We start from the raw sequence: 12355 nt of genomic DNA, 5'->3' as shown, positions 1-12355 counted from the left end.
GTGAGATATATAATTGTCGTGGAAGCAACCCTAAGCGTCGGTCCCCGTTTGCAGGCTGGGTGACGGAGCGCCAGCGCATCTGCCGCGCCGACGTGGCGGCCAAGGAGCTGCGCGCCGTGCTGGCGCTGCGGCAGAAGCACACGGCGCTGCTGCACGAGCTGCGCGCGCGCCGACACGTGGCGCAGCCGCACCGCGCCAAGGGCCTCAGGTCGGTGCCGCCGCGAGGGGGGTAGGGGCCGACTGACGACCCGCGCTAACGCTATCCCTCTCGCCCGCAGTCTCATCGAGGCCAAGCATCCCAAGAGCGCCGAGATAGAGCGCCGCCTCGCGTCGCTGAGCGCGCAGTGGGAGCTGCTGCAGGAGCTGGCCGACGCCAGGGACAAGCAGCTGGCCGACGCGGCCGAGGCTCACCAGGTGGGGGTTCCCGAAAGATATCGTATCACGATCGAAAACCGTCACAGATCTATCATAAAAACCGGCGTCTGATCGACCTCGCAGTTCTACGGCGACGCGAACGAGGCGGAGTCGTGGATGCGCGAGAAGCGCGCGCTGGTGGCGAGCGCGGACTGCGGGCTCGACGCGGCCGGCGCCGCCGCGCTGCTGGCGCGCCAGCGGGCGCTGCACGACGAGCTGCGCGCGCACCGCGCCGAGCTGGACGCGCTGGCCGCCGCCGCGCGCGCGCTGCTCGGCCGCGGCATCGACGCGCTGCAGGTGCGCCCCGCCCCCCGGACACACCTCACAACCGCCCTCCGTCACTCGCACGAGTTGACACTTAACGATGTATGTGCGCTGACTCTAGCTCCCGACCGAGGTCGAGGCGACCGCCGGCCTGGACCAGGAGGAGGAGTGGGTGAACGAGTCGCGACTCGTGCCCACCGAGGTCTGGGAGGAGGAGCCCGTGGAGAGGCTCGAGCACCGCAACGTCACTGAGCAGAGGAGCGTTCCGCAGGTATACACGCTGGCTTTTGCCCCTAAACTAGAAAATGTAAAAACAAGTTGTCAACTTTCAAAGTACCATACTTAAATGTTCCGTTTAACTTCGTTTAACAAACAAAATACTTCTGATCTACCCTGAAAAAGATTTTACGATAGATAATAAAAAATTAACTCAGCTGTACTTAAGATATCTTGGGTTATTTTAAAAGCAATCTTGTTACAAATATAGTAGAAGGATTGGTGTAAAAAATCGTTTATAATAATGTTATTTCGAAGGTGAAAGCACTGTACGCGTTCAGCGGTCAAGGCATAACCATCGCGAAGGGCGAGGTCATGTTCCTCATAAGCAAGACCAATCCGGACTGGTGGTCGGTCCGCAAAGCTGACAGAACCGACGGATTCGTGCCCGCCAACTACGTGCGAGAGATCGAGCCCAGAGTTGTAGCCGTGAGTATATTACACTCTGATCATGATTACGGCATTATATTCCTAATCCCACTACTGGGATACTTCTTCCCTTCTCTTGAGGGAAAGGTATTGAACTCATTACATGCCATGCACGTGTACATTTCGTAACTAAGACTCATCCGTGTCCAGGTGCAAGTTCGTCGACCGGAGAAGGTCCGCACGGTACAGCGCGTGAAGAAAACGGTGCTGGTGAAGCAGGTAGTGCAGGTGCGGCGCGGGAGGCAGGAGCCGGCCCGCCGTGCGCGTGCGCAGCCGCCGCCCGCCAGGCTGCCGCCCGTGCGCGTGCGCATGCAGACCATCGAGGACGAGTACGGTGAGGCACGCTCTCTATTATTAGAGGCGGGTCAGAAGGCTTTATTGATAAAAAATTAAGTAAAACGAAAATCGTGCTTAATATAAACTTTGATACAGAGGAGCTGCTGAAGCTATCCGAGGCTCGACGGCTCCAACTCGAGGACGCTATCAAGCTGTACAGTTTCTTCGCCGAGTGCGACGACTTCGACAAGTGGATTAAGGAGAAGGAGAAGATGCTGCGGACCGATGAGGGAGACGACAGCGTCGACACGGCCAAGAGGAAATATGAGGTGGGGTCTCGTTACGTGATGGCCGATGACTTGATTCGCATCGCGATATTGTTTGGGCGACTGTTGTGCAATCCGACTCCCAACACTTAAATTTGTTAATTTTTATAATTTAATAATATCGATATATTTAAATATATATGATGACGGTAAAGTGACATCGTCACTATTGTGATAAGTATATAATCTAACGACATTACATTCCGATAAAATTATTTTTGATTTGATTTTAATTCAAGTTCTGACCACTATATTGGACGAGAAATACATATGTGATGTCGCGTTCTACAGAAATTCGTAACCGACCTCTCCGCGGCCTCCAAACGCCTGGAGAGCATCGACGCAGCTGCAGAGGAGCTAGTCGCCGCCAACCACAGCCAGGCCGCTCGGGCCACCGCCAGGAGGCAGCAGCTGCGACAGCAGTGGGAGAGACTGCTCAGGCTCAAGCAGCAGAAAGAGAAGAGCCTGGAAGGAGCATCCAGGTACAGATTGCTTATTATATATATGTCAATGTAACGTAACGCACAAGAACTCAGCAGTAAGACTGAACGAATGATCGTCGCCGACAGCGTGGAGCTGTTCAACCGCACGTGCGACGAGGCGCTGGAGTGGATGTCGGAGAAGGAGCAGCAGCTGGCCGGCAGCAGCGCGCCCGCCGCCGACCTGCGCACCGTGCGCGCGCTGCAGCGCCGCCACGCGCAGCTCGAGCGCGAGCTGGAGCCGCTGCGCGACAAGGTGCACACCGTCACGCTGCTGGCCGACGAGTGAGTACCGCCCCGACCGCCCCGACCGCCCCGACCGCCACTCCGCCCCCCACTCCGCCCCCCACTCCGCCCCCACGCGCGCCCGCACCGCTACGCATTCTATTCATGTACTAATCGTCCTGTCTTTACATGCAGCGTTTTAAAATGGTTGCGTGTTAACTGGTACGTTCAATTTAATTAGATTTAACGCATTCATTCGCGCCACCCAGTTCGAGTTCCGAAATACATTCGCTCGCATGACCCCATATCGCCACATTTAGAGTTAGTCAACTCCCAGTAGTCGCACCTGAGCGCCGGAGTCTCGATCGATAGATAAATATGTAATGACGTGACGTGTGGCGTTCCGCGTGCAGCGTGAAGTCGCAGTACCCGGCGGAGCGCGCCAACGTGGAGAGTCGGCAGCAGCAGCTGGAGCAGGCGTGGGGGCTGTGCCGCGCGCGGGCGGCCGAGCGCCGCGAGCGCCTCGAGAGCGCCGTCGGCCACCAGGTCTTCGAGAACGGGGCCAAACAGCTGCACGACTGGATACAGGTAACCCTACGCACGGGAACTGGCGATCGAGTTTATGCCAAATGTAATATAATTCGTAAACACGACGTATTAATTTATTAACAAATTTTGATGTATGCGTCGAACAGAAAGTGCGCGAGCAGGTGTCGCAGGAGGTGTGCGCGAAGGACGTGGCGACGGCGGAGGCGCTGCTGAAGCAGCACCAGGAGCTGCACGACGACATCAAGGCGCACGATGACGAGTCAGTATCCGATACCACAGTACTTGTATAACGACGCTTCATATGAGACTCACTCGATCAGTATTAGTCAAATCCAGGAATCGAACCCACTTCTCAGACGAGAACTAACGTCGGTCGATCGCTTGACGTTCTAAATTATTTCGACACATAGAATTAAACTGTACAATATGCCTATAAACATAACATAAACATAATCAGCCTGTAAATTTCCCACTGCTGGGCTAAGGCCTCCTCTCCCGTTGAGGAGAAGGTATGGAGCATATTCCACCACGCTGCTCCAATGCGGGTTGGTGGAATACACATGTGGCAGAATTTCGTTGAAATTAGACACATGCAGGTTTCCTCACGATGTTTTCCTTCACCGCCGAGCACGAGATGAATTATAAACAAATTAAGCACATGTAAATTCAGTGGTGCCTGCCTGGGTTTGAACCCGAAATCATCGGTTAAGATGCACGCGTTCTAACCACTGGGCCATCTCGGCTCTTAACAACAATATGCCTAGATTTCCAAAATGTAGTCATAGAACCGTTGCCGTGTTGTGTAACACGGTTCTTCTAAATATAACACGAGCATCAGATTAAAGTTAATTATGCGGTTGCAGGTTCAAGGAGGTGATCGGTCTGGGCCAGCAGCTGGTGGGCAGCAACCCCGCCCTCACCGACGTGGCCGAAACCGCGCGACATCTCGCCGCAGACCAGGCCACCATCGCCAAGGGTATGTACTAAGGTCTCGAAACCAAAATTGGACGTAGATGCATAAAATATAGTTCAGAGATGTTCATACTAGGAAATACTAACAATTATTCCTATGGTAATTTTTTTCCTCCAGAGTGGAAGGAAAAGGACCAGTACCTCCGTCAGTGCTTGCAGCTGCAGAGCTTCCAGCGCGAGGCGGACCAGATCGACGCCTCGAGCGGGGCCCACGAGGCCTTCCTCGAGTACCAACACTGCGGCGTTAGTTTAATTCTCTTTTTATCTTTAAGATTTTACTTTATTATTATTATTTGATGAATTATTTGTTATAATTAATTAATAGAAAGGAAATCATTTACGATACAAAAAATTATGATGTGTGCTAACCGTGTGCTTGTGTGTGCCAGTCGTCAGTGGACGAGGCGGAGGCGCTGCTGAAGCGACACGAGGAGCTGGAGGCGCGGCTGTCGGCGCAGGACGAGCGCGCCACCGCCTTCGCGCAGCGAGCGCACGCGCTGCTGCAGCAGCAGCCGGAGCACTACGCCGCCGAACGGTAAACGAACACCACATCGAGATACAAACATGTGATAGTAATAAAAACATGCAGGCACACTAAAACAACGATTTGAAGATAAGTGACCTCAAAGGCACGGACAACATATGGCAATGGAGACATACATATAACAATAACCCCCCCCCCCAGCATCTCAGCGCGCTGCGCGGCCGTGCTGCGGCGCCGCGACGCCGTGCGCGTGGGCGCGGCCGACGCGCGGCGCGCGCTGCTGGCGGGGCTGGCGCACCAGCAGTTCGTGGCCGCCGCCGACGAGCTGCAGGCCTGGATCGAGGACAAGACGCGGACGGCCAACGATCAGAGCTACAGGTGATCGATACGAGGGTTCATTGTTCTCATTTCATGTTTTGAGTCACTGACTGGTATCTTAGAAGAGATCAAAACTTACTGATTATTATTTAATCGCCGGACTTTATGAGTGTAGCAGTGCCGGACGTATTTCTGTTTCGAAGAGATTGCTCACGTTCATTTATTTTTTTTACAGAGATTTGGCAAACTTGGAACGAAAATTGCAAAAACACGAAGCGTTCGAAAGAGAATTGCAGGCGAATGAGAAACAGCTCAGAAACGTGGAGAGTGTATGTATTGGTAGCATTTATTATCTGTGACTGTTGAACGACTCGAATAATGACACGGAGCGCCCTCTGGTAGCGAAGTCCTATAACGTGAATAGCATACAAACCTACTCCTAATTGTGCCGACTTTAATGGTACCATCTGTACCGCCGAGCGAAATCGGGACGAGTACTTAGTGTGAAATAAATTCGGTAAAACTACATGTTGACATATATTTATCAAATAATGTCGTCGCTTCTATGACATAAGCTGCATTGTAGTCTTCTTTTATAATGTTCCCTATTCCCTTCAGATCGGCGAGTCGCTGCAGAAGTCTGACAGTGCGCGAGCGTCTGTGGTGTCGTCGCGCCTTCAGACCCTGCGCGAGGACTGGGCGGCGTTGTTGACGGCTTCCAGGGACAAGGGAGGCAAGCTCAGACAGGCCTCGCAGCAGAGACTCCTCCGACGGTGAGACTCATACTGGTTTAGGTTATGGTAGATCGTATGACTCGATTGAAGTGAAGTTAAGGCATGGCAAAAAATTTTTTGGGAGGCCATTCATCTCGTGCACTGAGCACGGAGCAGAAGGCGGTGAAGGAAAATGTCATGAAAGAAACTGTATGTCATTGGTAAAATCCCGCCATATACGGAATACGGATATTATTACTGGGGGGGGGGGGGGGTAAATAAGCTCCAAATATTTGCTTCATATAGGCTTTTACTTAGCAATAGGACATTAACAAACTTTTTTGAATATAACTGAGAAAAGTGCGCGCCTACACGTTACATTAGTATCGGCTTGTATTAGTACGGGAAACACTTGTGCTTGCAAGATGTCTTAGTGTGCGTGAGACGACTAAGAGTAGAGACAGCAAAAAAATACAAATTACATTATATTTTTTAAGTTAATTTTATTAAAAAATAATTAATTTGTGAAGAGTGACTGAATAGATCTATATATTTGTGTCTTTAATTAACAATTTTATTATATAAACGTGTTTGTCATGTACTGTGTATAATTAATTAGTTTGAATGATATTCTGTTTAACGTTATGTATGAATTACCCGCAGGTCGGTGGAGGACGCAAAGGCTCGGCTGTTGGAATTGGAGCGAGCTCTGAGCAGTCAGGAACTGGGATCGGATCTACGTTCCTGCAAACGGCTGCTCGTTCAGCATCAGGTACGACCGTACACGAGCCGACGTTACAAGTGTTTTACTATTGATTATATGAATTATATCGGCGGTACTATATTTTTTTGATATAGTATATAGTCGGAATCTTAATTAGTCTCGAATCTTTCTTTTACCTGATAGTAGAGCCATAACGACTTAGTTTCAATGGTTGATGGCACATTGGCGATGTAAGGAATGGTTAATATTTCTTACAACGGCAATGTCTATGGGCTGTGGTGACCACTTACCACCAGGTGGCTCATTTGCTCGTCCTATATTTAAACAAACATTTTTTTTCTCCTCAGGCGCTGGAGCAGGAACTATCGCTGTGCGAGCAGCGCGCAGAGGCGCTGTCAGCTCAGGGGGGCGACCTGGTATCTGACGGACACTTCGACGCGCCCGCCATCGAGCGCGACTGCGCCGCCCTGCTGCGCGCCGCGCGTGAGCTGCGCCCGCAAGCGCAGCTGCGGCGCCGGGCTCTCGAGGACAGCCTCCAGTCAGTGCTCCTCTCCACTATACAATAGACGAGTGGAATGTGATTGCGCTCAGCTGTTCACTGATGTGGCTCCGTTTCGCAGACTGCACAAGTTCGCAGCAGAGGTGGTGGGCGAGCTGGCGTGGGTGTCGGAGCGGGCGGCGGCGGCGTCGTCGACGACGATGCCCGGCGACTTGCTGGCGGCGCAGGCGGCCGGCAAGAAGCACGCCAAGCTGCGCGCCGAGCTGGAGGGGCGCGCGCCCGTGGTGCGGCGCGTGCTGGAGCGCGGCCGCGAGTTGCGGCCCGCCGCCGCCGCAGCCGCCACTGCCGCCGCGCAGCAGCACCCGCAGGCGCACCGGGTGAGTCGGCCGCGCGGCTCTCCCGTACTGATGCTAAATACCCATACTCCCCTTTTTACTATTTTACAAAGACTAATATATATAAAATAAAATATATTGACGATCATGTTCTGTTTCAGATCAAAGAACTTTGCAATCAACTGGAAAAGGAATACACCGCCGTGTCCCAAGCGGCCGAGGAGCGCGCGGCTCGGCTGGAGGCAGCGCTGAAAGCGCAGCAGTTCCTCCACGAGGCGCTGGAGGTGGACTCGTGGCTCGCGGACAAAGCGGCCGCGCTGGCGTCCGCCGACGTCGGCAACGACCGCCACCGCGCCACGCAGCTGCTGACGCGGCACAAGGTGACGGCTGGGCTGACATTGCTGTTTAAAAAGCGTTTATATGACCTATTTAATAGAAAAAACTAAAGACTGACTACTTTACGAACGATACGGCCTCTAAAATGATCTGCTTACCTTTGTAACGTGTCCTTACCAAATTAAAGTAAATAAATAATAAAGTATAATATGCAATGTTAAACTTACATTAGCCGATGGAGCGCCACCGTATATCGTACCATAATATGTACTCACTCGGCAGGCCGTCGAGCTAGAGTTAGACACATACGCGGCCATCATAGCGGAGATGGGCCATGTAGCGGCGTCCATGGCGACCAGCGGACACCCCGAGGGCGAGGCGCTAGTGGAGCGCCACACGCAGCTGGCGGAGAGCCTCGCCCGCCTGCAGCGCCGCGCCGCGCTGCGCCAGGCCGCGCTCGTCGAGAGCGTGTGCAGGTGGGGCGGGGAGCCTGACTCATTAGTTACCCACGGAGCCGAGACTTGGAGTACCCTTCCGGTGTCTTGGTGTCTAGGCTGAGTAGACCTTTAGATCTAAGCGAGCACACATGTTTAATAAAGATAATTTATGACTTGCCGACAGAGGCTTCCTTCCTTTACAAAAAATCTCTTCCATACTTGTCGTCACAAAATGTCATCTGATAACCGATAATTTCAGGCACGAGTACCTCGCGGAGAGCGCGGAGCTGGAAAGCTGGATACAGGAGCAGTACGCGGCCGCTTCCAGTGAGGACTACGGGCAGGATTACGAACATCTACTGGTGAGTGCCAACCGCGTGATGAAAATATACAAGTATATAAGTATATATGTCTCTCAGTGCACCGTAACTTGTCATCGTCGACACATGGGCAGCAAAACCATTCGCCCATATGTCGAATTCGAAAACATTTTTTGTAGATTTTTTTTTATGATGTTGATGATGATGATTTTTTTCTGATGGTAAGTGGTCACCACCGCCCATAACATTGGCGCTCTAAGAAATATTAATTATTCCTTGCATCGCCAGCTTTATGAGATACAGGTCTTCCTAACGATTTCTATCTTCTACAGATCCTGCGATCCAAATTCGAGGAGCTCCGCCACCGCGTGGAGAGCGGCGCCGAGCGGTTCAATCAGTGCGAAGAGCTGGCTAAGAAGCTGCTCGCTTCGGAGAGCCCCTACATCGCCGACATCGAGAAGAGGCAGGAGGCACTCGGGTTAGTACAAAAATATAGAATCATTGACGTGAACCAAGATAGTTCAGTCAAAAATTGTTGGTTTAACTCACGTGATTATAACTCAGTTTTTGCATGTATGTGCGCAAACCAAGCCACTATCCTCTCACTCTACACACACATATACGATTACTCTATGGTCCGCTCATCGACTCGATCTCGATAGCGAGACAGCTAGAAGTCCTAATCGTCCATATTATTAGAACACAGGTTCAGTTTATCTACGAGACCACAATGTTTCCTTCCAGAGAGTCCTGGCAACGGCTCGTCGATCAGATTCAGTCCCGTAATGCTCGTCTTCATGCTGCGGGAGAGATACATCGCTTCCACCGCGATGCGAGTGAGCTACTGGCGCGCGCGGCAGATAGACGGGCTCGTCTCCAACCTCCGCCCCCACCTCGGGACTTACGAGCAGCTACCGCGCTGTTGAGAGACCACGATACGGCTGAGAACGACTTGGCGGCGATAGATGCTCAGATGCAGGTGATTACTGCGCCAACAATCCGTCGCATAGTATTACAGCAGACGTATCGATATTTACATATATTTTAACAGGAAAAAATATAATATAAATTGTTCGTTCATTGTTCATTAAAGTGCCTCTCGACGTTTTGATAAGAGATATTGTCCAAAAAGATTGAGTTTAAAAATGTGGTCCTTTGCAGGTACTGCAAGAGGAAGGTGCCCGCCTGCAGCGCTTGTGCCCCGGTGGCAATGAGGCGCAGATAGCGCTGCGACAGCACGCTCTGGCTGACGCCTGGACCGCGCTGCGAAGCGCCGCAGACGAGCGCCGCAGACTGCTGCACCAGCACCTGCAGCTGCACCAGTTCTTCTCAGAGGTCGGTACCGCCTCAGCAGATTGCTTACTAGAAATGTTCTATAATACATAATGACATACCGCGTGCCGCCTGCACAGGTGCGCGACCTGTCGTCGTGGGCGAGCGCGCTGCGCGGCGAGATGAGCGGCGCGGGCGGCGCGCGCTCGGCGGCGGCGGCGCAGGCGCAGCGCGCGCACCACGACGCGCTGCGCGCCGAGATCGACGCGCGCGACGACAGCTTCCGCGCCGCGCTCGACGCCGGCCAGCGCCTCGTGGCCGAGGGCCACCCCGCCGCGCAGGTGAGGCCGAAGTCGCGACTGAAATGTCGAAGCCAGCCTCGAGGCTATGTAGGCTGCGGCGCTGACCGAAAGATGATGCGTCGACAGGAAATCGAGGAGCGCTGCTCGGCCTTGCTGGAGGAGCGAGCGCGGCTGCAGGGCGCGTGGGCGGCGCGACAGGTGGCGCTGGACCAGCTCATCGACTGGCACTGCTTCCTGCGTGACGCCAAGCAGCTTCACGACCTCTGCTCGGCGCAGGAGGCCGCGCTGAGTACGCACAGACTCACACGAACTATTTTTTTTCCTTTACTTCAGAATTATATACAAGCAGCATAGAGTACATTAAATATTACTTCAGTGAGAGAATTGTAACAATCGATTTTATCCACACCCACAAAGGAGCATTTGGTTAAATTTTTGGTTGAATTTTCTTCTAAAACCTTAAAGCCCTGTAGAAATTTGAAAATCCCCAAACCTCATCCTCAGACGGAGAGAATATCTTTACTGATGAGTCAAAGAGACACTTGCTGGCTGTGTCTTTCTTAATATTATTTTAATACTGTTCAACAGGCAGTGAGATTTCACCCACGAGCAGTGTGGAGGAAGTCGAGAATCAGCTCAAGAAACACGAGGCCTTCGAGAAGTTACTCGCAACACAGGTGAGGATACATTATTTTATTTACCATTGTACTACTACACATGTGTATGGTCAGCAAAAACGTAAACAACTAATATTATCTTTAAAGTAATTTATTATTTTTCAACTAATTTTTCAAGCGTCGTGACATAGCGTGAGTTTAGTTTATATGTGCGGATAAATATAGAATATAATATTTCCAAATTGCCACACTGTACTTGTTAAATAACGACATATTTTTATGACAATTTCTAAATCTAAATCAATGTATGCATCAGGATGAGAAACTGACAACACTAAACAGCCACGGCGACAAGCTGTTGCAACAGAACCACGTGGAGAGCCAGCGCATCGCGGACGAGCTGATGAACATCAACGACAGGAGGAAGAAGGTGAGGATCGCACATTTAATCACATTTTGAAATTACAATAATACTCATCAACCATAAGAAAAATATATATAGAATATTATATAACTATTGTCATACACGTAGCTGTACGAGTCGGCGGCGGCGCGTCGCGAGGCGCTCATCCGCGCGCGTGCGCGTGCGCAGTTCGCGCGCGACGCGGCCGAGGCGCGCGGCTGGGTGGCGGACAAGCTGGCGCAGTTGCCCGCACATCACGGTGAGTCACACAAACGCACTGTATACGTGGAGAGACACATATTAACAGCCGAAAGTTATTTATAAAAGCTTTTAACAAATATTCTAATTAAAAAATAATAATTCCAGGTGAAGTGACAAATCTAGAAGACAAGATCAAAAAGCTCCAGAAGCACCAAGCGTTCACAGCTGAGCTGGTCGCTAACAAGGCGCGACTCCAGGAGATCCAGAACCTCGCTACCCAGCTGACCCCCGACCCGGAGGTTGAGAAACAGTTACAGGAGCTCCACAAAGACTGGGAGAGGTTGGAGTCGGCTACAGAACAGAGAGGTACTTTATGCGTTATATCTAAAATTTTATATGCTGAACCGGTAGTTGTTCACGTACTAGGTTGTTCATGTAATGATAAGTGGTCACCACCGCCCATAGCAGTGGCACTAAGAAGTATTAACGATTCCCTTCACATGCCAGTGCGCCACCAACCTTAGGAGCTAAAATTGTCCCTTGAACACAAAGATACCAAGTATTGCTGTTTGGCAGTATAATGTATAATTAGTGCTCCAATAATCCCTAAAGGTGTATTTAGGTGGTAGCTCACCAAGTAGAGTTGCTACTAATTTAATTAGTCTTGGGAAAATTTTATAGTTACTATAAATGTTTTAACTAATTTTAAATCTCAGGCCGAGGATTAGAGGAGGCACAGGATATCCTGGAGTTCAACCAGCACTTGGACAAGATCGAGGCCTGGATCAGGGATAAGGAAATGATGGTAAGGTTATGTTTTATTCACTTTATATTATGGGGATTTTACGGAGATGGTTTAAGCTCTTGGATTCTTATCTCCAACATTTCCGCCTCGCACTTGACCAGTTTTATTACACGAAAAGATTGATGATTACAATCAATGGCGAGATGGACTATGCAGGTGTTGTAAACGTTTTTCTACAATGTATTTTCCTAATGTGCAGGTTCAAGCTAACGAGACGGGCAGGGACTACGAGCACTGCGAAGCGCTGCTGCGTAAGCTGGACGACCTGGACAGCGACATGAAGGTGGACGACAAGCACGTGCGCACGATACAGGCGCTCGCGCACAAGCTCTTGCAACAGGTATTCTGTTATATCATTACAAGACGGAATAACTTTAAC

The 12355-nt window shown here is 51.2% G+C and overlaps 1 protein-coding gene across 4 annotated transcripts in view; it reads left to right on the top strand.

Moving 5' to 3' along the window:
• LOC113404306 (spectrin beta chain) overlaps positions 1–12355 on the top strand; it is an 80455-nt gene that overhangs the window by 50887 nt on the left and 17213 nt on the right. For all 4 annotated transcript variants that reach the window (XM_064219737.1, XM_064219738.1, XM_064219736.1 and 1 more), the window contains 34 exons: positions 55–208; positions 279–414; positions 499–711; positions 800–949; positions 1213–1383; positions 1534–1717; positions 1816–1988; positions 2277–2467; positions 2555–2749; positions 3103–3277; positions 3385–3497; positions 4102–4214; positions 4329–4453; positions 4600–4745; positions 4896–5072; positions 5248–5341; positions 5631–5785; positions 6389–6497; positions 6797–6987; positions 7070–7325; positions 7445–7663; positions 7902–8095; positions 8316–8418; positions 8709–8854; positions 9121–9355; positions 9538–9711; positions 9789–9989; positions 10077–10239; positions 10539–10627; positions 10884–10997; positions 11100–11229; positions 11337–11537; positions 11888–11976; positions 12176–12316. In XM_064219737.1, coding sequence (XP_064075807.1) covers positions 55–208; positions 279–414; positions 499–711; positions 800–949; positions 1213–1383; positions 1534–1717; positions 1816–1988; positions 2277–2467; positions 2555–2749; positions 3103–3277; positions 3385–3497; positions 4102–4214; positions 4329–4453; positions 4600–4745; positions 4896–5072; positions 5248–5341; positions 5631–5785; positions 6389–6497; positions 6797–6987; positions 7070–7325; positions 7445–7663; positions 7902–8095; positions 8316–8418; positions 8709–8854; positions 9121–9355; positions 9538–9711; positions 9789–9989; positions 10077–10239; positions 10539–10627; positions 10884–10997; positions 11100–11229; positions 11337–11537; positions 11888–11976; positions 12176–12316 — 5420 coding nt within the window. The remainder of the gene's footprint in view (positions 1–54; positions 209–278; positions 415–498; positions 712–799; positions 950–1212; positions 1384–1533; positions 1718–1815; positions 1989–2276; positions 2468–2554; positions 2750–3102; positions 3278–3384; positions 3498–4101; positions 4215–4328; positions 4454–4599; positions 4746–4895; positions 5073–5247; positions 5342–5630; positions 5786–6388; positions 6498–6796; positions 6988–7069; positions 7326–7444; positions 7664–7901; positions 8096–8315; positions 8419–8708; positions 8855–9120; positions 9356–9537; positions 9712–9788; positions 9990–10076; positions 10240–10538; positions 10628–10883; positions 10998–11099; positions 11230–11336; positions 11538–11887; positions 11977–12175; positions 12317–12355) is intronic.

Source organism: Vanessa tameamea, chromosome 29, assembly GCF_037043105.1.
Source record: "Vanessa tameamea isolate UH-Manoa-2023 chromosome 29, ilVanTame1 primary haplotype, whole genome shotgun sequence".
Taxonomy (NCBI): Eukaryota; Metazoa; Arthropoda; class Insecta; order Lepidoptera; family Nymphalidae; genus Vanessa; species Vanessa tameamea.
Note: the sequence above shows the minus strand (reverse complement) of the source record. Positions and strands in the feature narration are given on the sequence as shown.